Source organism: Trichosurus vulpecula, chromosome 6 (genome assembly GCF_011100635.1).
Source record: "Trichosurus vulpecula isolate mTriVul1 chromosome 6, mTriVul1.pri, whole genome shotgun sequence".
Taxonomy (NCBI): domain Eukaryota; kingdom Metazoa; phylum Chordata; class Mammalia; order Diprotodontia; family Phalangeridae; genus Trichosurus; species Trichosurus vulpecula.
In genome coordinates, this window is record NC_050578.1 from 261,497,247 (window position 1) to 261,523,369 (window position 26,123).

Sequence of the window (26,123 nt, forward strand, 5' to 3'; positions counted from 1 at the left end):
ATGACAGCAGTGGCAGCGGTGGTAGCAGTGGCAGCAGCTGCTTCTGGAGCCCCAGGCCAATACCGTAGGGAAAATCGAGTGGCCAATCAGAGTAAGAGTACAGGGATCACTTTGCTGGCACTGAAACAAGTTTCCCTTGCTTTTCCCTGCTTGTATCTGGGTGACAGTCCTGGTATGTGGTCCTTGGCATTAAAGGTGGGATGATAAAAGGGAAGGCAGATTGGGGGAGGAGGTAGTCAAAAGCAAATACTTCTGAAAAGGGACAGAAAGGGAGGAAATTAAATAAAGGGGGCAGGGTAGGAAGGAGGGAAATATAGTTAGTCTTTCACAACATGACTATTATGGGAGTGTTTTGCATAATGACATATGTATAACCGACATTGAATTGCTTGCCTTCTCAAGGAAAGTGGGTGGGGAGAGAGGAAGGGAGAGAATTTGGAACTCAAGTTCTAAAAACAAATGTTTAAAAAAAGTTTTTACATGCCACTGGGAAATCATATATGTATGTATATAGTCAATGGGGTATAGTAATCTATCTTGCCCTACAAAAATGTAAGGAGAAAAAGGATAGATGGTGGAGTGGGGTGATAGAAAGGAGGGCAGACTGGGGAAAGGGCAATCATCATATACGCAATCTTGGGGTGGGGAGATGGTAGAAATAGGAAAACATTGTAACTCCAAATCTTGTGGAAAGCATTGCTGAAATGTAAAAATAAATTTTAAAAATTTAAATTTAAAAATTACATGTGAAAATAGTATATGGTAATTTATTGTAGCAAAATGGAATAGTGCATAGAGTATGTGTATGAGGATTCAAGTACTTGGCTGATATGTATTCTTCCTCTGTCACTTAGTACCCATATGCCCTTGTCTACTCCAGCACTCTATCAGACAATGCCTAAATGCTGGCTTGCAAAGAAGTGGAGAAGGCCAATTCTTAGTGATAAACGACAGAGGGAGCACCCTCAAAAAGTCTCCTGGCTGGTTCTTGCCAGATTGTTAAAGAGAAAATTCTATGCTTGGACCTTTTGCCCTGATAAAAGAAGCAATACTCAAGATAAGAAAAATAAAAGAAATGTATAAAAGAATCATGGCAGGCAAGTGCTGATGGACTGGTCATGAGGGACCAGCATTCTGTTTGGCTTTTAAAGCCTTTCACAACCTCTCTTTCCAAGTTTGCTTGATAGATGATTGACATATAGATTATAGATAGATATATGGATAGATGGATGGATAGTTAAATCAATCATTTTGAACTCACTAAATGCAAACATTATACAAGGTGCTAGGGACATTAATACAAATTGCCAAGGTAACTTTTGCCTTCATGGCAAATGTGCTTTATTGATGATACTCAATATATAATGGAGAAATGGAAAGGGGGTAGAGTATGCTGAAGGAATCATGAGGAGATGTTTGATTGTGACTTGGGAGCCTGGTTCTTGGGAAGATAAATGAATAGGTCACCAAAAAGAGTGTAGAAGACAGATGACCCTTAATTATTATATATTATTCTCTATTTCACACCAGAATTTCAACTCAACGTGGCCTTCTGATTGTACTTCAACATATAACTCCACAATGACAATGAACCAAAAAAATTTCATAGAATCCATGATGAAAAATGTTATCCACTTCCATAGAGATCTGATGAACTGTGAGTGAAGCCTGAATCATAATTTTTTCACTTGCTTTATTTTTCTTGCTTTTTTTTTCTACAAGACTAAAATGGAAGTATGGCTGGCATGACTTCACACTTTTGCAAGTGATGTCCTATGGCTTGCCTTCTCAACAGATTGGAGAAAGGTGGGAAAGAGGGAAAGAATATAGAACTCAAAATTTAAACATTGGGTGTGAAAATAAATAAATAATTTTTTTTGAATGAATGAAAATACAGCCAACACATGAAGGACAATGTACAGTCATATGAGACATGTGAATATGGTGTAACACATTACACAAATTGCACTTTGTAAAACAATAATAAAGAATATTATCACTGAAATACATTATATAAAAGAAGGTATGCTGGAAATCAAGTAATAACAAGGTAGCTAACCAGAGGGCTGTGTCTCTGTTTTCCACATTAGGAGAAAACTAGGAGGAATCACAGGTTGTTGGGTGAATCCATTATGGTGAACTAACGAAATGACCTAGATAAGAGTAGCACAGGATAGGCAGTTGTTAATTGGTTACAAGAATCATTAAAAAGGAACATAAAAAAGATCCCAGATCCATTTTTGTATTTGAGATTTGAGATTTTCTTCAAAGATTCAAAATATATGTGCATAAATACATGTATAAATAGATACTTACCCATCTATATGTAGACATGTATACACAGGAATGCATATGTGAATAGATATATGTATATATCTGATATGTGTGTGTGCCAAAATGATAATAGTCACACTACAACTTAACATACTATAACCAGAGAGCTGAGTTTCATACTCACTGTGTTTCTGTGTGCGTGTGTATGAGGTGGACAAAGACACAGTGAGAGATAGTGAAACAGAGGCAGAGGCAGAGACCAAGGGATAGAATCACAGAGAGATAGAGGAATAGACAGACACAGAAAAAGAGGCAAAGATAGAGCCAGGCATATGATGGATCTTTTTGGTCATGTGGTAAAACAAATGGAAAAACTTTTCAAGTATCTCAGATAAAACTTTTCATTGAAAAATGTTTCATAGGCCTAAAATATATAAAAGCATAGATTTACAAAGGAAACTAATTATATTGAAACACAATTATGAAAATAATATTTAAAGGAATTTCACAGATCCTAGGTTGTGGAGAACTGAAAGAGCATTATTTCCTATTCTGTAAATCAAAAAAGAGGTTCTGAGCTCTTTAAGCAGTTCATAGTCTAATGAAGGGGATCCTGCACAAACATTTATGCACAAATAGGATATATACTGCATATGTTGGAGATAATCAATATATGCAAGATACTAGCGTTGCAGAGGAAGAGGAAAGGCTCCTTGGGGAGAAAGGAGTTTAGTTGGAACATGAAGGCAGCCAAGTGTGGCATAAGGCAGAGAAGCCTTGGCCTTTTGGTGATCCAGGCATCTCATTTTAAGAGTATCCATTCTCTCCCTTAAGGTTGGTAGCTTCTTGAAGGCAGGAACTATGCTTTTGTATCCTCATTGTTTGTTAGAAAGCCTAGAACATAGTAGCTACTTAGAAATGTTTATTGACTAATTATTTACTAAAGAGAAGCCAATGTTCAGATCTGTCAGTCTATCTACTGACTGTTTACCACACATTCATTTATCTACCATCGACTATTTATTTCTATTTAGCTTTGTCTCTCCCAGCTCTTATCTTCATTTATCTTTCTGCCTGTCTATCAAAAATTTATGTCTGTCTGTATGCCAATCAGCTATCATTTGTCTATCTTTCCACCATTTATTTTATTTATCTCCCCCCTCCATCAATCCATCTATCCATTTATGTATCTGTACGTATGTATCTATCTATCTGTCTACTTATTTTTTTAACCTTTATTTACATATGCTCAGAAGAGAGGTATGATGGTACCACTATCCTGCTTCCCTATTCAGACTTCAGCTGAGTCATAATGTTCCATATTGACACCCACACTCTAGGAAATATATGAAAGTAGAGAGAAGGTAAAAGGCAAGGGGATTGAAAACAAGGCAGCATTAGTAAATGTTGAGTGAATAAGAGGTATTTAAACTGAAAAAAAGATGTAGGTGGATATGGTACATTATTCTGCCAAATATTCAAAAAGCTGCAGTATAAGAGATTGCCATTAATTTAATAGTCTTGCTTCTAGAGGGAAGGACTGGGCTAATGGACCTTATTGGGAAAGTAACGTAGGCACAGATATGTACATGTTGCTCTCCCAAAAGACCATATGAAGGCATATAGTGTTACATTTTTGTCTTTGTATTCCCTGAGTCCAATGCAATGCCTAACAAATAGTAGGTGCAGAATAAATGGTTATAGTTTGATTTTTGTTTTTGAAACCTTAGGCTTGTTCAAGAGTTAGCTCATGTGATACTCTACTCATAAGAAATTCCTGATCACTTCTCTCTAGTCGTTAGAGTTTTCTCTCCCTCTCTCATTTGTTGTGTATTCACTCTTTCTATCTATCTATCTATCTATCTATCTATCTATCTATCTATGCTTTTATCTCTATCTCTGTGTATATGTACACACAGACATATATGTATATATATGCCTGTATATACATATATATACATATATGTATGTATTGCATTTACTTACCTCTATATATGCTTTATACCTCATGTAGAAAGGGAGAGAGGGGTTGGCTTCTTTTTATGTGTGTTTTTGTTTTTCTTTCCTGGCATGTAATACATTGCCTGGCACATTATGTTTTTAATATATCTTTTTAAACTTTGAATTGCATCAAATCCTGTGAAATGTACTTCTGAGCATCTTTGGGTTGTTCAAAACAGACCTTCCAGGACATTCATAAATGAGACACTTATCTCAGAAATGGTGTCATAAATGAAGTTATTTAACCTGCATAGACAGCAGAAAAAGTACATTGATTATGCAGTTCCCTTACACAAACATTCCCACACAAACATTTATGCACAAATAGGATATATACTGCATAAATTGGAGATGATCAATGTATGCAAGATACTAGCATTGCAGAGGAAGAGGAAAGGCTCCTTGGAGAGAAAGGAGTTTAGTTGGAACATGAAGGCAGCCAAGTATGTCGGAAGGCAGAGAAGCCTTGGCATTTTGGTGATCCAGACATCTTATTTTAAGAGTGTCCATTCTCTCTCTTTAGGTTAGCAGCTTCTTGAAGGCAGGAATTATAGTTTTGTATCTTCATTGTTTGTTAAAAAGCCTAGAACATAGTAGCCACTTAGAAATGTTTATTGACTAGTTACTATTTACTAGAGAGAAGCTAATGTTCAGATCTGTCAATCTATCTACTGTCTATTTACTACATATTCATTTATCTACCATCGACTATTTATATCTATTTAGCTTTGTCTCTCCAACTCTTATCTTCATCTATCTTTCTAAATGTCTATCAAAAATTTATGTCTGTCTGTATACCTATAATCAATCAGTTATCATTTATCTATCTTTCCACCACTTATTTTCTTTATCTCACCCCTCCATCAATCCATCTATCCATTTATCCATCTGTATTTATGTATGTATGTATGTATCTATCTATTTATCTACCTATTTTTTGTAACCTTTATTTACGTATGCTCAGAAGAGAGGTATGATGGTACCAGTATCCTGCTTCCCTATTCAGACTTCAGCTGAGTCATAATGTTCCATATCGACACCTACATTCTAGGAAATATATGAAAGTAGAGAGAAGGTAAAAGGGAACGGGACTGAAAACAAGACAACGTTACTAAATGTTCAGGGAATAAGAGGTATTTAAACTGAAAAAAAGATATAGACGGATATGGTACATGATTCTGCCAAATATTCAAAAAGCTGCAGTATAAGAGATTGGCATTGATTTAATAGTCTTGCTTCTAGAGGGGAGGACTGGGCTAATGGACCTTATTTGGAAAGTAATGTAGGCACAGATATGTACATGTTGCTCTCCCAAAAGACCATATGAAGGCATATAGTGTTAAATTTTTGTCTTTGTATTCCCTGTGTCCAATGCAGTGCCTAACAAACAGTAGGTGCAGAATAAATGCTTATAATTTAATTTGTGTTTTGGAAACCTTAGGCTTGTTCTGGAGTTAGCTCATGTGATACTCTATTCATAAGAAATTCCTGATCACTCCTCTCTAGTCATTAGAGTTTTTCCCCCTTCTCTTATTTGTTATGTATTCACTTTACCTATCTATCTATCTATCTATCTATCTATCTATCTATCTATCTCTCTATCTATCTATCTATCTATCTATCTATCTATCTATGCTTTTATCTCTATCTCTGTGTATATGTACACATGGACATATATGTATGTATATGTATATATATATGCCTGCATATACATATATATATATATATGTATGTATTGCATTTACTTATCTCTATATATGCTTTATACCTCATGTAGAAAGTGAGGGAGGGGTTGGCTTCTTTTTATGTGTGTTTTTGTTTTTCTTTCCTGGCATGTAATACATTGCCTGGCACACTTGCTTTTAATGAATCTTCTTAAACTGTGAATTGCATCAAATCCTGTGAAATGTACTTCTGAGCATCTTTGGGTTATTGAAAAGAGACCTTCCAGGACATTCATAAATGAGACATTTATCTCAGAAATGATGTCATAAATGAAGTTATTTAACCTGCACAGACGGCAGAAAAAGTACATTGATTATACAGTTCCCTTCCCTGATAATTGTGGCCAAGCCTGGCAATGGGCAGACTGGTGCTAATTGGCTAGGGAAGTTCACTTCTTCACTGACCAAAGTCAAATGAGCTAAAGGTGCCAACCATCCCATGGAGGGCAGCCTCTTATTTCCCTGGGGCCTGAGTCAGGTCTTTAAGTTTCTGAAATTTAATTCAATATCTATAAGAATTTGTATGACTAAGAAAGGCTTTGTCCTTTAAGTGTTAACTGTGGATCAGAGTATAGGTCAGAGAGAGTATAGCTCTGTCCTTTATTATAACAGAAAAGGGAAAAATGTTATTTTCTTTACAAAATTTAATGTGTCCCTTTTCTTCTGTCAAAGGTAAGTAACTTATCTAGTATGACTTCTGAGTCTCAGGAAGGAAGTGCGATGGGTTTGTAATCCCAGGAACATTGTATATTGCTTATTTTTAAAAAAATGTTCACTGATCTTGGTTATTTTGTTGGATTTTCTTGGAATAGTGAGTATTTTTGAAGGGATTGTCTGTTTCAGTACAGACCACCAACTTTTCTGTAATTTATAATCTTAAAATATTTCATCTGGAACTATGGCACTAAGTAATTTGGCTTTCCAGGATCATCATAGCATGTAACAGAACCGAATCCACAGGCAGATCTCTTATCACTACACAACAGTATAATTTTAACTGATGTTACAACAAGCTCATTCGGATGTGATAATGCTTAGCATGGTTCTTAAAAAAGGATGAGATTTTAATAATTTCTACTTTAATTGATTGTATGTTCTGAGGATAGAAGATGAAAGGCTAAGTTTGTAAGTGAATTTCCATCTAAGGAGGCAAGAATTGGAAAGGTGAAAATAGAAAGCCAATAACATTCATAAGGTAATAGCTAGGAAGGCCAATTTAAGGTTGATGGCCTTTGTGATACAATTTTCCACCTGAAGTTCTGAACAACCTGTTTCTAGGCTCACTGTTCCCATTGACCTTCATGATGTGCTGGATCTTCTACAAGGAACAAGTAAAATTAAACCCAAGCAGTAAATTTTGCATTTGTAGAAGCCTCTCCATAACTTCAGAATAATCAGTTATAAAATCACTAAGAGGTCTTCAGGTTCCAGTTAAGAAAGATGAAGAAAGGCGAGTGATTCTCCAATGATTCTGATAAATTTGGAGCTTTTATTCTTGTGTTGCCTTCTTTGTTTTAGTACTTAAGTGAATGGGATCTATAAAAGGGATACAATTATGAACTAAAGACTATGTGATAGCCAAGAAATAGTATTGTTTAAAGAATAATGTCCAAAGATAGGGAATCACAGGAAACAGGATCAAGTTAACCTCTTAACCTCAGACACCTGTATGGTTTGAGGGATTCACTTGCCTTTTCTATGCCTAAATTTCCTCATACTAAAAATGACAAATTTGGATAAGGTGGCCTTGTGTTCAGCTGAGAATTCCTGATCAGGTAATTCTATTAGCACTCATATCTTGGTCAGTGGGTAAAAGACACAGGATGAGATGATGAAGCAATGGATATTGCCCAATCATCTATTTCTCCTTGTTTTCTCATTCTTATTCTCTTCTTTATTCCCTAATTGACTCAAATTGTCTCTAAATTCATTTACCTCTACCAATATCTAGTTACCACATTCCAATCACTGTTATTTTTTCTAATAATAATACATAACATTTATAACATGCTATAAAGATCATAGAGCACTTTGCATGTTACCTTATTTGATCTTCAAAACCACTCAGGGAGCTAGTTGTGATCATTACCTCCTTTATATTGCTAAACAAGCTAAGACTGACTTTATCACAGTCATATAGCTAAAAATTGTCTGAGGTGGTCTTTAAACTCCTGTCTTCTTGACTCCAAGCCAAACACTCTACCCACAGAGCAATCATCATAATCTACTCTATGTCTTGGCTGCCAATACTCTATGGTTAGTTTACCATTCTAAAAATAATCTGAATGAAATGATGATTTGCAGACAAGATATTTTATATCAGTTGCAAGGATAGACTCACTTTACATTATGGAGGAACACTGAGGCTGTTTGATCAGGGAACAGAAAAGGCCGAAGCAATGACTAGAGAAGACCAATCAGGTTCTAAGACATTTCTGAATTCTTTGACTATATGTAATAATTATTTCTTTCTGTATTCATTTAGTTTTACTGCATGTGTAGTTATGACAACATTCTTTACTCACACACACATCATTGGATGCCCATGATTCTTGCAAAGTAAGTGGGTCATATCTAAATTATTGCCAATTAATACATCAATAGGAAGAAAAGAACTTCTAAAATTTTTTGAAAAATATTTCAGGTAAAAATAAACCTAGCTGTATTAGGCTTCGAGCCACAGATCTAGGGATACCCATGGTTCCTCATTGTTCAAGTGCCCTTTCAACCATAGAACATGGCTATTACACAGATAGCTCACTAACATCCTTAGAATTAATACTGCAGAGATGATACAGAGACAAAACCAGATTGTCAAGCTTCAGTCTTTGCCTTTCTTTAAAGTAAATGTAATACATTGTCAATTGTTAAAAGAACATAATAATGTGGGTAATGGTTTGATCAGAGATCAAAATCTTTTATTTTTCCAAAGCCTATTGAGCCCAAAGGGAAAGAAAATCAATCAAAGACAACAGGGAAATAAAAAATGAAAACTATTAATTTTATTTTGTTTTCTTGAAAGCACAAGAAAATATTCTCAAGTCATGTGCTTTTAAAAATAATATGAAACCTCACATTTTATTAAGTAAACACAAACATATATGTAAGATGATAAAAACCAGTCTGAGCTTTGCGATTTTACTGGAGAAGGGAGAAAGCAAAGAGATGGGAGAAGGAATGAGGAAACAAATCCTAAAGTGGGTCAAAAAGGTCTGAGAGAAATGTAGAGATTATGTGTCTCAGTGGTCTAATTGTGATTATTGCCATTGCTAGTTATTATCTAATCAGCATTCTCCAAGCTACTTCCAGGTTTTCAGTTCAACTTTTACTTACCTGTGTATGCATTTTATATGGAATTATATTAAATCATACTGCATTAAGATCATCTGAAATTGATAAAAATAGATACTTCATTTTAGAAAAAAATAGTATCAAATAGCTTAAGACTATACTCTAAGGATCAAAAGATTATTTATTCTTTAGATACGAAGTAATAAATCTCTTCAATTATTTTTCTCTCGTGTATGATGTGGTCTTCATATGTCTAACTTCCACAAGTAAAATCAAAGAACATAAAGTCAAAACTAAAGTTTGTAGTACTTTTCGTCCATTGCTTATAGGAAATTCATGGCATTTCATAGGTAGAAAGAAAATTCGATGTACTCTAGTCTGAATCATTCATTTCATAGATAAGAAAGTTTCTGAGAGGTTGTATCATGCATAAGGTCACTTATATGTTTGCACTTAAGGTCACACAAAAGGTGACGACTAGTCTAGGACTCTTCCCTAATATTAGTTAACTAATACTTGTTAGTACTCCAATCATTATTGAAAAAAAAAAGTTGATGTATTTCAAGCACTTGTTTTTACCATCAGGGGCCAATTATCTTTGGAAATTGAATAGGAAGTTGGGGATGAATCAGTGACTAAAGACAAGCAGTAACAGTTTATGATAACCTTAATTTTAATGGTATTTTAAATAACTATTGTGATATGCCATAACCCATAGATTGTTGATTTTGTCTGGGACTGAATTTTGATTGAGTAGAACTTGGTATGTTCCTGACTAACAAGGATGTGGTTAGAATACAGGTGCCAATGAATCAATGAGACTGACTTGATTCTCTTTTAACAACAAGGATTGACAGACTGTAGAGTATAGAAGTCCAGGTATGATAGATTGGGATGCACTCAACACTCCAACTTGCAGTTAATTCAGGTATATGCTTGGGGTCCCCTGATGAAATGGTATCTAAGATAGGTTGTAGCAGCTACCGTGCCCTTCATATATCTCCGTGCTGGAATGAGAGAGAGAGACAGAGAGAGAGACAGAGAGACAAAGAGAGACAGAGACAGACAAAATACGACATTAAAGGCTAATATTTTGAGTAGGAGTTTGCTGAAATGGTATAATTTCAGTGGCTCCAGGAAGGTCTTGCAGTATCTGGTCCTCTTTTCCCATATTGCCAGGTGCACCACTGAGGCAGCTCTCTAATTGTTTAACAAACTACAGCTGACTGCATCATTCATTTTTCTTCTTTTAAGACCTGAGAGGGAATCACAATGTACTTGTTATCTGTCAGTGTTTGTTAATATGGATGTATTTATCTATAATTTTCTTGAAAAAAACAATTTGGTCTACATGGAAGAGAATATAAGAGGATGCATCCAGAGGCAGAAAATGCTCAATAAAAAAGACAGACAGAAAAAAGAAGGAAATGAAGGAAAATTTTAACAAATGAAAAAAAAATCTAATGGAAAATGGAAGGGTTGTCCCAGAAGTTGAACTGTGCAGACATAGTGGTTTTAGATTGACTTATATCTGGGTAATTTGGTGTTGAAGTAGCCAGAGGGCTGGATGTGGAATCAAGAATACCTGAATTCAAATGGAAATTCACATACAAATAAGACATGTGACTGAGAAACTCACTTAACTTTCCTCAACATCAGTTTCATTACTATAAAATGGTGATAATACTAGTACCTATCTTTCAGGATTGTTGTGTGAATGAAATTAATATCATGTAAGATATTCTGAATGCCCTAAAGCAGTACAAAATTGTTATTTTTATTACTGTTATTAGTTTGTGAACACATAATAAGCTCTTGAAATACCTCTCTGGGTCATCAACCATAAATGTAAATAAGTATACTTTTGGATGTATTTACCTCTTCACTTTCCTTTCTATTTTTAGACCAATTACATTGGTGCTTATTTAGTATACTCATTAATGGTTATAAAGTAATGACTAAAATATTTTCATTCTCAGAGTATCCTATTATTAAGCAAATGCAATGTAGTGGTTCAAAGTCTGGACTTTTTTGTATCTCAGAAATTCTGAGTTCAAATCTTACATTGTATACTTCTGATTTGTGATATTTTGCAAAATGACATATCTAGCATGTTCTTCAGTTTTCTTGTTTGCAAACTAAGGATAACAACACTGTAGTCCTTAAATCCTGGAACTTATATGTTGTTGATTCTATATAAAATTTTGTAATTCCAAAACTGGGCCTTCCTTAAAGTGCTATTTTAAAGGCAAATGTGATTATTTGCTTAGTACCTAGCTGGCTAGGTGGTACAGAAGAGACAGTTATGAGCCTGAAGTCAGGAAGAGTCAAGTTCCAATGAAGCCTGTGGTGCTTAATAACTCTGTGTCCCTGTGAAAACCACCTGTCTTCTATTTGCCTTAGTTCGCACAACACTAAAATGAGGATAATAATAGCACCTACCTTCTAGAGTTGTTGTGGATATCAAATGAGCAACCAATTTAAAGTTCCTAGTGCTTCATAAAGGTTTATTTTTTGTCTTTGACTTACAGGACAAGAAACTAAATCATTTCAAGGGTAGCTGTCACGCTGGAATTTCCAGTGCTGATAAAGGCCTGATATTAGCGTTATACAATGTGAATTTGAACCCCAGCTTAGCACTTACAGTAACCTTGGGCCAATAACTTTTCTTGTACTATATATTTTTTTTCATTTACAAAATGACCAGTTTGGATTAGGTGGCCTCTAAGTTAGTGTCTGATTTTTAATTTAAGATTGTTTGACTCAAACTCAAGTTTTGTCATCTTGTAATAAAGCAAAGGGGAATGTTTTCTAGACTAAAATCTTCTTCTCACACTTCTTTCAGTTCCCAGTTTGGTAAATTGTGTTGGTAAACAAAATGGCCTTTAGCACTCAGTTTAACCAAGTGCCCTTGAAGAGTTTGGACTTTGTTTCCTTGATTAGATTTGGCAGTCCTTGGTGACCTCCTTGCCTCAGGGGAGGTCCTAGTTTACACATGAGTTTGAGTGACATGTTTGGAACATCAGAGGCTTTTAGACCACGTGGGTTTAAGTCGCCTCTTTGTGACCATTCTAGGTCACGTGGGTGAGTCTCACGTGTGACTCACCCTTGACCCTGAAAAAGATATAAAACCAGGGGCTGGCATTCTCTTTTTTGGAGCACTTACCCACAGTGGCTGACTCTGGGCCAGCCCTTGTTATGAGCGCCCTGGCTGAAACTAGGTGTTGGTAACTATGAACAGTATTTGGTCTGTCTGTCGATGTTTGTAATTTGTTTGTATTTGTTCCAAAGTTCAGGGTGCTTGCTTTTTCCCCTGAACTAAGTGAATGGTATTTGTATGCTGAATTAAAGTAAGCTTGTCAACCCCTTAACTTTGCTTTCCTTAGTAAAGCAGATCAAAAGAACCTGGGCTTTTGCAGGGTGCTGGTAGCGTTCTTCTTGTTCGGCTTGTGTTGGTCTTTCACCCCCGCAACAGCTGCTAGCTGGATTGTTGCAACATAAACTTACCTGCAAGTTACTGTGATCCCTGCCTCCAGAAATAGTTTGGACTAGAAAGGGTCTAAATCAATAATAATATAATTTTCAAAGTGATTTAAATGTGTTATTTAATTTGAGTATTACTCATGACAATGCTATAAATTAGAAGCTTGAGATATATTTATGTTGTAACTATATTATGTTTGTATGTATGTATGTATCTATAGGTGTGTTTGTGTCTATGTTCTCTCTTTATCTCCTCTTCTCTCTTCTCTTTTGCTCTACTCTTTTCTACTCTCCCACCCTCTCCTTTCTTCTCCATATCTTTCCCATTTTCCTTCAAAATTGTATTGATATTGCTAGTGTTCTTTAATAACCTTTCAAGACTTCAAGGATTGATTGAATTAAATATTGAATATATATTTGGCATTGTCCTTTGGGAAGTAAAAATGAGGTTTTCAAAGATAAGTGAGAGCACTGGAAGAGTAACACACATATTTTCTCCTTGTTTTAAAATTTTAAAAAAGGAAAAAAGTGGAATATTGGATGCAAGTAGCAATAATTAATGAATATATTGTTTGTAGTAATTAAGATCTCTCTTAGTCTCTGGAGGCATTGTGGTGGGGTAGATTGAGTAATAGACATGGAGTGAGGAGGAAACAGCAGCCTTCATTCTTTCCTGATATTTATTCTATTTGTGACCTTCAATGAGTCATGTAACTTATTTCGGCTTTCCGGGCCTCAACAATAGAATGGGAGTAATCCAACCTTAAAAGAGTACACTACATAATTTTATGGAGATCATATAACAGTGTCATATGTTTATTGTTATATTGTTTTTGGAATCATTAGTTACATGTCAAGTATGATATTTTTTCCATGTTCAACATTTTTATGAATGACTTAGATAAAGCTAGATGATAGACATCATATTTGTAAATGGATGGGACACCTAACATATTGAAATACAATCAGGATACAAATCAACTTTGACAGGCTACTACTATTGTTCCTGACAACATATCATTTAATAGGGATGAATGTAAAGTTCTATATTTTGTTTGAACCATTTAGCAGCACCAATATAAGATAATGGGGCCATAGCCAGCTAAGGAAAACATGAAACTGATATAGTGGCCAAATCCGAAGTCCAGTCTAGATTCTTTTTGGCAAGCAAAATTACCTCCCTGGATTTCAACATCCGTCTCTGAAAAATTAGGTGATTAGTCTAGATAACCTTTCATGTCTCCACTAGAACTTAATTCATGGTGTATTAAACTATGTGCTTAATAGCAGTCAATGATCTGACATGGCAATAAATATTTTAATAGGACCTTTGGCTGTGTTTGAGTCCTACTGTTCAGAATAAGAGAGGTGATAATTCCAATGAATTCTTCTCTTGGTGACTCACATAAGGATTATTGTGATAAGTTTGGGTAAGATATTTACAGAGTGGCATTGATAATCTCCAGCATATTTAAAAAGAGGAACCATAAAGGTAAGATTTTGAAAATCATGCCCTGGAAAATACAAACTTAATAGGGAGTATGTTAATCATTAACAAATATTGGTAGGGCTGGCAGTTAAGGGAGAGGAGGAGAAGGGGACAGAGAGAGAGACAGGGAGAGAGAAAGAGACAGGGAGAGATCAGAACTTTTAATGTTTGATCTCACAGGACAAGAACTAGTAACAATTTTTGTGGGTTATTGAGAAGCAAATATGAATATCATAATAAGAAAAAAAATCTTCTAAATACCTTGAACTGCTTCAAACTATAATAGAAATACAAAGAAATTTTCTTCTTTAGTGGTCATAGCCAATTGGAGGCTGGATGATTATCAGGGAAAATGTAAATGATATTCCTTTTTAGATAAGTGTAGGCAAAAAACATGTGTTCCCTTCAAATTTTGAGATTCTATGAAAGGAATTACCTTATCAGAACAATCTAGGTCTGTGTTGTTTCTAAAAGATTTATATTGGGAGACTATAGTAATTATCTCCCCAGATGTCAAGACTGGAAAGTTAGGGAGACATAGAGAGTGAATTTTTATTTTACACAGACACACACACACACACACACACACACACACACACACACGCACGTGCGCGCACACACACATACACACTATGAATAAGAAATATGTTAGATGAATTGGAGCAGATTATGGGTGTACTTTCTACTTAAAGTTCTCCTATCTAATACTTTGAAAATTGGCATAACAGAAGGTTAACTACAGAGAGGGAAGCTGTGTTCATTTTATGCAGACCTCTCAAATTCTGCTCTATTAATTCTTCTTTATTCTTTTGTTATATCAACCAGTTCTCACCTGTGTCCTTCCCACCTGAGTCCTAGAGATGAGAAACAATGTGACTGAATTCATTCTGCTTGGACTGACCCAGGACCCAGAGAAGCAGAAAATAGTATTTGCCATTTTCTTGGTGTTCTATACTGCAACTGTGTTGGGGAACCTATTAATCATTGTGACAATCAAGACCAGTCCCACACTTTGTTCCCCTATGTACTTTTTCTTAACCTGCTTATCCATCGCAGATTCTTGTTTCTCTACGACCACAGCACCCAAACTCATTGTAGACAACCTCTCTCACAAGAATACCATTTCCTTTAATGAATGCATGATCCAGCTATTTACCATGCATTTCTTTGGCTGCATGGAGATATTGGTCCTCGTTTTAATGGCCTATGACCGCTTTGTGGCCATCTGTAAACCTCTACACTACTCAGTCATTATGAACCGGAGGGTGTGTGGGATTCTGATTTTATTGGCATGGGTAGGTTCATTTCTGCATTCTATTACCCAGATAATTCCAGTCTTGAATACACCCTTCTGTGGTCCCAATGTGATTGACCACTATTTCTGCGACTTGCAACCTCTGTTGAGGCTGGGATGCATGGACACATATGTATACAACCTCTTAGTAGTTTCCAACAGTGGAGCCATATGCTCAGTAAGCTTTGTTTTGCTGATGATATCCTACACATTTATACTTCACTCCCTGAGAAATCATAGTACAGAGGGGAAGCGCAAAGCCCTCTCCACCTGCAGCTCCCACATCATTGTTGTCATCATGTTCTTTGGTCCCTGCATATTCATATACACTCGGCCCCCAACCACCTTCCCTCTTGATAAGTTGGTGTCTGTATTTTATACCATCATGACTCCCTTCCTCAATCCTTTGATCTATACCCTAAGGAATGCAGAAGTAAAAAATGCCATGAAGAAGCTATGGAACACTCAGGTGACAAATAATATGCCCAAGCATATTATTTTTTCAAGGATGTTTGGTTCAAACTGGAAGAATTGAAATTGTTATGTGATAATAATAATGAGAAAATCCAAGAGTTCTTAACCTTGGGTCCATGGACTTTTAAGCATATTTTGTTAGTTATATCTTTATAAAAGTTTCATTTACCTCACAGTTCAATGAGTTTTATTTCATGTCTTCAAAAATGTTATTCATTTTAACACAAAATATGAAAATATCATTTTCTTTGCTTTCATCATTATTTCAAATGATAAAAGACATTAATATGAGGACTTTATTTTGTTTCTTAAAGTGAACAAAAGGCAATAAAGTTATGATAAAGCTTTGGAGAAAATGCTGGGTATCAAGTCCCATCTTTACTTTTAAATTCTTGTGTGACTTGGGAAAATAATTTGAGATTTCTCTATGTTTGTTTTGTGAACAATGATATTAATGTTTTGGACTACAGAATCTCTAGGGCAGGGAAGGGGATTGTGGGGCCTAGAGGTCATATGTGGCCCTCTAGGTTCTTGGGTGTGGCCTTTTGACTGAGTCCAAGTTTACAGAACAAATCTTCTTATTATGGGGATTTATTGTGTGAAGTTAGGATTCAGTTAGAGGGCCATACTTGAGGACCTAGAGGGCCAGATGTGGCCCCAAGGCAGCAAATATCCTACTCCTGCCATGGGCCTTTTAGACTTCTAAATTCGTGGTCTTGTGAATATAAGATAGAGGGAAAGTATCCCTGGATAGTAAAATGTGGTTTGAGAAAGAGGTACAATATCAATTTAGAGAAATCAAATCCAAGAATCAGAATCTAGCTTGTTAATTTCTACACTCAGCATTTTGTCTCTCATAACGCCACTATCAAAATTTACTTTTCCAGTTCATTTTGCATTTTTCCACATTTAAATATAATGATCTTCATTCAAGCCTGATGGACAGAAAATTTTGGAAGCCTTATGATAGGCTGTATGAATTTCTTCTAAAACGTAACCATTTAGAAGTTTTCCCTCTCATCTTCCCAATGATGTACTTCTATAAACTTATCTTTCATTAAACAAACACGCACACGTGCGCGCACACACACATACACACATACACAAACACAGACCCACACACAAATCATTGGATTAAATTGTGGATGAAGTCTTGAACTTTGAGGCTTGATGCATTTTAGCTGTGGAGACATGTAAATTTAGTTAATCTCACTTGCCTCAAATACTATAATACCTTTTTGTCAATCTTCCTACTTTAAGTACCTGTTAATTACAAACCATTTTCCATTTATCCTATTTCAAATCCTCTGCTTCTTTAAGGTGAAAGCTGTTAAATATTGCATGACTCTTCTTGCTTCTGCATAATATAAGAATTGTTTCTTTCTGGCTTCTTCAAGTATTTCCTTTGTGACCTTGACATTCTGAAATTAGGCTATTATTTTTCGATGAGATTTTATTTTGGGATATCTTTCAGGTAGAGATCAGTGGAATCTTTAAATTTCAATTTTACCTGCTGGACCTAATTAAAAGGGCAGTTTTCCATTATAATGTATTATGTTTAGGCTCTTTTTTCTCTTGGATTTCAGGTAGTCTAGTACTTCTTAATTTATCCCTCCTTTATCTGTTTTCTGGCTCAGTTGCTTATCCAATGATAGATTTCACACTTTTTTTTTCATTCCTTTGATTTTATTTTATTGTTTCTTGATGTCTCATGGAATAATCAATTTCCACTTCTTGATTATAATTTTTAAAGAACTGTTTTCTTTAGTGAGCTATAGTAACTCAGTTTTCATTTGGTCTATTCTACTTTATAAGAAGTTCTTTTTTTCCAGTAATTTTTTCTACCTCTTTTATCATTTGGCTAATTCTGCTTTTAAGAGATTATTTTCTTCAGTATTTTTGAGCATTTTCTACCTAGCTGTTGATTGTATTTCATAATTTGTATTACTTTTTTTCCCCTAATGTTCCCTCTATCACCCTTATCCCTTTCTTTAATTCTTGTTGGGTTCATGTCCAATTGGCATTTTTTGAAGCTTTGTTTTAGCTGTTTCCACATTAAAATAAGTAAGATAAAAAAGTTAAGGAGATGAATAAAATCTTAGAAAATTTAAATAAACTAGAGCTCTGGAGAAAATTGAATAGGAAAAGGAATTATAACTTTTCCTCAGTAGTTCATGATATATTAAAAAAGTTACCATGCATTATGATATAAGACCATCAGTGAAATGGAGAAAAGCAGACATATTAAATACACACTTTTTGGACCATAGCATAATGAAAATTATATCCAATAAAATATTACAACAGCATACATTAAAAGTTAATTGGAAACTAAACAAACTATTCCTAAGGAGTAAGTCAAAGAAAAAATGCTCAAAACTATCAAAATTTCATTTCATATAATGACAACATTTGAAAATTTGTGAGATTCAGCAAAAGTAGCACTTGAAGAAAAATTTATATCTATCAATCTGTACATTGATTAAAGAGAAAAAGAACCAATCAATGAATTGTGCATGCAACTAAAACAATTAGAAAAAAAACAAATAATTGGTGAATGTGATTTTAAAAAGAAGAAAATCAAACTACTTGAATCAAAAATGAAAAGGGGAATGTACCACAAATGAAAATGAAATTAAACAATTAGTAGAGAGTATTTTGCCCACTTGGATGCTTGTAAATTGCCATTTTAAATTAAATAAATGAATGTTCACAAAAATATGAATTTCCCAACTTAATAGAAGGGGCAATAGAATACTTAAATATTATATTAGTAGAAAAAGAAATTGAACAATCCATAAATGCACTCCACAAGGGGAAAAATTCTCAGAAGCAGATGCATTTACAAATGAGTTCTACTAAACATTTAAGGAAAAGTTAATGCAAATATTATACATACTATTTGAAGAAATAGGTAAAAAGGAATTCAACCAAATTCCTTTCATGACACAAATATGTTTTTGATAACTAAACTAAGATGAGCAAAAGCAGAGCAATAAACCTATAGCCTAATTTCTCTTAAAAAGATTGACACAAATTCATCAGCATTTCTATATATTACCAACAAGACTCAAAGGGAAACAAGAGAGCTAGTTTCAAATAAAATATTGAGTAATGGGGAAGATTATGGACATCTGTGCTTCACCTCTGATCTTTTAGAAATGATTCTAGTTCACTCCTGTTTTAGAGAATACTTGCAATTGGATTTTGATAGTTGCTACTTATCATCTTGAAAAAAGAAAAACTCTATATTTCCATGTTTTCCAGGATGAGTATTGTGTTTTATGAAAAACCTTTTTCTGAATTTTTTGATTTTATCATAGATTTCTTTGGTATTTTCTTATTGATATGGTTAATTTTGATCACTTGAACTAGCCCTAACTTCCAGGCACAAATCCCTTATGGTCATGGTACATAATTTTTATGATAAATTTCTGTAATCTCCTTGTTAGTAGTTTATGTATAAGGTTTACATTACTCTTCATATGTAGGTAGATTTATTTTATAGACTGTAACTTTGCTAAACCTGTTTATTGTCTCACCTACTTCTTTAGCTGATTTTCTAGAATATTCTCACTATATCATTATATTATCTGCAAAGAGTGATAGTTTTGTTTCCTCTTTGCCTATTTTTATTCCTTCAAATTATCTCTCCTGTCATTGCTATAGTTAGCATCCCCACAGAGAGTAGCACAATGGTTAGAGAAGTCAACTCGATAGGTCAAGAAATGACCAGATGAAACATAGTCTTTACAAATTACATGTCACTTACTGTGTAAATGACACATTGCTCCATAGAATGCAAATTCTGGGAGTGTAAGATGTGTTTTTAAAACTTTATATGTTCATCTGTAACAACAATGTTCCTAACAGCTGCTGCTAGGGCATAAGACTAATAACACCGGGACACAGGAAGGCTACTAACACATGTTCTTTGATCTGCTTTTCTAAGGAAAACAGCTTTAAGGGGTTAACAATCTCATTTTAACAACCATACATGTATCATCCATCCACTTCAGTAGGAAAAGCCAGTACCCTGAACTTTAGAGCAAACACAAATAGAAATTACAAACATACAAAATATAAACAGAGCAAATAACAGAAACCAGTCTGTCCATCATAATACATAGTTAACCAAGAAGCACTAATATCTGGGTTTTTAAGCTGGAGGGCTCTTAACAATAGATACACACAATGTCCTCTAGACAGATCTTAAGACACTCTTCAAGTTACAGATAGCCCCAAACAAAACGCTAACCTCTGAGTTTATATATCATATTCAGGGTCAAAAGGCATCACAACCGTGGGACTCAAACCTATGTGAACTAGGCTTTCCCTTGATGTAAACAGGTCACCAAAGACTCCAGATTTAATCAAAGAAACAAAGGCTAGACTCATCAAAAGAACTTGATTGCCTAAGTGCTCCAAAAGGGAAAACAGTAAAAATACAACCCACCTTAATAGCCAATACACCATCTCCTAATATAAATCCTAGCAGTAAGTAGCTTTTAAATAAATAATTACTGAATGTAATGAATTTTCTTTTTAAACTTTATATGTTCTTCTGTAACAACAATGCTTCTAGCAGCAGCTGCAGGGCCGTAAGACAAATAACACAAATAACAGGACACAGGAAGGCTGCTAGCACAGGTTCTTTGATCTGCTTTTCTAAGGAAAGCAACTTTAAGGGGTTAACAATCTTGTTTTAATCAACTATACATATATCATAACTCAGTTCAGCAGGAAAAGCCAGCACCCTAAATTTCTGATGAAATAGAAACAGAAATTAAAAACATGCATTACATAAACAGAGCAAATATCACAAACCAGTCTCTCCATAGCAATACATAGTTAACCGAGAAGTAATAACATCTGGGTTTTCAACCCTGGGGGCTCTTAACAACGGCTGTCCAGAGTGTCCTCTAGATTGAGAAAAAGACACTCTTCTAGTGAGTGAGAGGCCCGAACAAAAAGCCAACCTCCGAGTTTATATACCCTGTTCAGGGTCAAAGAGCATCACAAGCATGGGACTCAAACCTATGCGAACGAAGCTTTCCCTTGATGTAAGCAGGTCATCAAAGACTACAGATTTAATAAAAGAAACAAAGACCAGACTCATCAAAGGCACTTGATTGCCTAAGTGCTCCAAAAGAGAAAACAGTAAAAAAGTCCCACCACAATTACCAATACATCATCTCCTAATATAAATTCTTGCAGTTAGTAGCTTTTAAATAAATAATTACTGAAAGTAATGAATTTTCATGTTTGTATAGATTTGCATACATATATACATACATATGTTTCCTTGTATATCTTCTTCTGAGCACCATATGAAAGCTTACCCTATGTGAGTTCTCCATAAAATTTTTTTGGCAAGTGTATGTTTTGCATTCGAACAACTTGACCAGCATATCAGAGTTGCATTCTCTGAAGCACAGTTTGAATGCGTGGCAGTTTAGTTTGAGCAAGGTTCTCAGTGACTTGTAACTTAAACTGCCAGGTGATCTTCAGACTCTTCCTAAGATAATTCGAATGGAAGAGATTCCATTTCCTGGCAGGGCACTGGTAGACTGTCCATCTTTCACAGACATAAAACAATGAGGTCAGCACCACAGCTCTGTAAACTTTCAGTTTGGTAATCAGTCTAATACATCTTCTCTCCAATACTTTACTTTGGAGCCTCCCAAACATCAAGCTAGCTCTGGCAGTGTGTGTGCCAACCTCATTATCAATGTATGCATCCCTAGAAAGTACACTGGGGAGGTAAGGGACCTTTTTCACAGAATTCAAAACCTCTCCATTTGCAGTAACTGATGGTTCTGCAAATGGATGGTGTGGAGGTGGCTGATGGAGCTCCTTTGTTTTCTTGGTGTTAATTGTTAGGGCAAAATTAACACAAGCAGCAGAGAATTGATCAATACTTCATTGTGTCATGGCTTCAGAGACTTCATTGAGTGCACAATCACCTGCAAAAAGAAAATAATGCACCAACACTCCCTCTACTTTGTTCTTGGCTTGTAGCCTTTCAACTGAACAATTTTCCATCAGTATGGTAGCTGACCTTTATGCTGTATGCTTCCTCATTGAAAGCATGTGACAACATGGCTGAAAACATCATGCTAAAAAGCATGGGAGCAAGCAAACAGCCTTGTTTCATCCCTTTGGTGACTTGGAAGGCATGAGAGCATTGTCAATTATCTAGAACTAGGGCAATATGCTGTCATAAAATTGACCTAAAATGCTGATGACCTTCTCTGGACAATGAAATTTTGATATAATTTTCCATACGCCCTCAAGACTAACAGTATCAAAGGCCTTGGTCAGATCTACAAATGTTATATACAGACCTGTGTTCTGCTTGTGGCATTTCTTCTGGAGTTGTTGGCAGCAAAGACCATATTGACTGTTCCTTGGCCCTTTGTGAAGCCACATTGGATCTCAGATAGATGGTCATCTTCCAAGTGAAGGATCAGACTATTAAGGAGGACTCTGGCAAGAATCTTGTCAGAAATGACTAACAGAGAGAACCCACCCTGGTCATTGTCACAGGACAATAAATTTCCTTTTCCTTTATATAGATGGACAAAGGAGACATCTTTGAACTTTGTAATTGATTGTGTGACACTGGCACAGAAGCACTCAGAATGTCATTCCCACATCAGAGAAGGTGCTGTGCTCTATGACCAAAGCAGAATTGAAACAGCTCAAAGGAAGTGCAGGATATGCAAATTTGGAGTATACATTCCAAATGTTCATAATTTGTGCCTGACCTGTGGCATGGCATCTTTGGCTTGTACAAGGCTGATCAGCCACAGTTGGACATATTGAATCTTGACTCAAGCATAGTGATGTCATTTTGGTCCTCTTCAAGAATGAAGAACAACAACAAACCAGTGTGTGTGTGTGTGTGTGTGTGTGTGTGTGTGTGTGTGTGTGTGTGTATACACAGGTATATATATGTATGTATATATAGACATGCATACATATATACATATTTTCATACATAAATACATACAAACACATCTTCTTCGTTGGCCCAGTGCATTGAATCCTATACTTAGAATCATGAAGACTCGAATTCTAATTCTGCCATGTTTGTTTCCTGTTTTATGACAATAGGAAAATTACTAAAATTCTCAGGCAGAACAATCATAGCACCTATCTCATAGAGTAGGTAGGGTGAAAGAAGATGGTAAATGTTAAGTGCTTTGGAAACGTATAAGCAGTATATAGCAATTGATAATAAGCTGCTACTGCTGCTTCTGCCAATGTCAGCAGGGAGGATATTATCTCTTTAAAACCTAGGTTAATCACTTCAGCTGAAGACTAAACAGGCAAAAGAGGGGCCTTATGGGAAAGATTGGCTCCAGTTGGTCAAATAACCAAAAAAAAACCAGGTTAAGTAAATATATAATCTTTGAATCCTTTCTGGTTGTTCTATTTTATGAAAGCCTTGCCAATAATAAATAGCTAATAAATGTTTGTTTGATACATTGATTAAGGGGCAGAGACTTTTGCCAATTTGTAGTGTTAATGTGATTAAAGATCTTCCCTGTCCATTAAACAGGGCCTTTACTTACTAGGTATGAGCCCTCAGGTGCACTCTCTTTAGCTAGTTAGCTCAGGAGAGGTGTGAAACCCTCAGGGCCCTAAGGAGAGGTGGTAAGACTAGAGCCAATTGCATGTACGCTGAGTTCTAGCCAATAAGATGTGCATGAATTTAGCCAATCAGAGAAGTGTGTTCCAGCCAATCAGATGCCAGCTAGGACTCTATATAAAGAGAGCCCAGAGGGTGAGAGCAACAGAACTGAGCACAGCAGAACTGCTTTTACTCATGGGAAGAGTGTGGTGTGATTTTACCAGATGATACTCTGGGTAGCTGTTAAGGAGCCCCCCAGCTTTGAAAAACACCAATGTTGGTGCTTCTCTCTCTTGTAACTTTGTATGTAGTTTCTTGGTCAGATGTCAAGAAGCCTCTTTGTTGATTTGGGTAATTTTGCTCTGTTGATATAATTTCTGCTTGTAATTTCTGTTTGTGTTTTCTCTGAAGTTCAGGGTGCTGACCATTTCCCTAGAACTAAGTGATACACACACACACACACACACACACACACAGATGAATATATACGTATGTGTATATATATATATATATATGCATATACATACGCATATATATATATATATATATATATATATATATATATGAATTAAACTAAGATTATTAACCCCTTAAAGTTGCTTTCCTTAGAAAACCAGATCAAAAATCCTATGCTAGTAGACCTCCTTTGTGCTGGTGTTATTGGTCTTACGCAGTGACACTAGCTGTAAGTAACATTTTTCTTACACAATCTGAGATGAATGATGCATGAGGCAAATTCAAATGTGCAAATCCTATTGCAAAACAAATTTTATTTTTTAAATCACTTCTATTTAATATGAAAATCATAAAAGATTGGATTTTCTTCTTTTAAAATTTCACACAAAAAGAGAAACCATAATTTGAAATTTCTACTGCCAGTCAGAAAATGAATAACAGTTTAGCACCAATGAGATACCCATAGCGACTGCAGCTGCTACAAATATACTGGCATAGTTTTGAATCACAACATAAAACAAATTCTCTTCATTGAAGGCAAAACCAAAGCATTTATTTAAATACCAGAAAGTCAAACCCAACACCAGAAAGCCAAATCCATCGTAGCAACAAATAAATCTACATACATTTCCAATGCAAGGGGCACATCCATCCCCAAGCCTTCACTCTGTTAAGTCCTTCCCACAAATGAACACTCTCAGCAAGATCACTCTCTCTCTCATTCATGCTAGCTTCTGCTCTGTGTCTCTCTTCGAGCTCTGGCTGTTCTATCTCACTTCCTCAAACTTTTGTTCCACCCTTCCTGCTCTACCTGTTCAGCAAGCTCCTCCCACCACAGGCTTCATGTGACTCAGGCAGGTCACATTGGCATATTAATGGATGGGGAAGATATTCCCATTTTCATTAATGTAGCAAACAGCCACCTGTGAGGAAAGAAAGTCTCTAGGTTCAGTGGAACTTGTATGGAAATACTCAAACCAATGGGAAGGGTTTTGATTTCTATATCTGCTTTGTATTTCTTGTGTGGCATTGCTCCATGAATTCCCAACTATTGATGTTTTTAAAATGAAAAACAGGTGCCTAGATGACCTTTCCTTTCAGATTACTTCTAACTCTAATTCTGTGATGAAAAAAAAATAGGAAAAAATGAGACTGGGAAAAAGTTATTGCAAAAAAGAGTATTTTATTTAATCAAAATAATTTGAGCCTCCAACTTTGAGTTCCCATTGTTGTTTTCCCCACTGCCCAATTCCTCTACCTAAGCTTATTCCATGGGCTTGCTTAGAATACTTCACTTTAGAATTTGCTGATTTTATTTCAGCAAGGATTGGCATACAATTTTAAAAGAATAGTGACATGTTAAATATTACTTTATTGGATTTATAATAGATATTGTTAGATATAGATTGTATTTGCCTGAAAGTTTTCTAAGAAATAAGGCACAATCTGGTCTTTGTAAAGAATTTAACAGGACCACCAAAGGGGTCTGTGTGTGTGTGTGTGTGTGTGTGTGTGTGTGTGTGTGTGTGTGAGAGAGAGAGAGAGAGAGAGAGAGAGAGGGAGAGAGAGAGAGAGAGAGAGAGAGAGAGAGAGAGAGAGAGAGAGAGAGAGAGAGAGAGAGAGAGAGAGAGAGAGAGAGAGAGAGAGAGAGAGAGAGAGAGAGAGAGAGAGAGAGAGAGAGAGGGAGAGAAATTTCTGAGGTTGAATTTGAGCTCAGGTTGCTTGATAATGGGTGCCATGTTCTATGCACTGCACAATTTACTTGCTTACTTCCTGAGATACTAAAAAATAAGACAAATAACTTTCAATTGGAAATGGGTTTTGAGAACATAGGGTTATTTTCTAAATGTTTGAACCAGTCAGAATTTGATTCTACTGATCTAAAAATTAGAGAGGCTAAAAAGTGAGGAGTAAGTCAAACAGAGGAAAGTGGAAGGATACTGAAGACGGATCTTCCTTTTACTTTGTATTGGCTAAAACATCAAAGATGTTACTATG

General features: G+C 35.5%; 1 protein-coding gene across 1 annotated transcript; it reads left to right on the plus strand.

The window, feature by feature from the left end:
* Positions 1-15,122: 15,122 nt before the first annotated feature.
* Positions 15,123-16,091, plus strand: LOC118855005 (olfactory receptor 4C11-like). The gene has a single exon (XM_036765150.1). It carries the CDS (start codon positions 15,123-15,125, stop codon positions 16,089-16,091), a length of 969 nt encoding a protein of 322 aa, XP_036621045.1.
* The last annotated feature ends 10,032 nt before the right edge of the window (positions 16,092-26,123 follow it).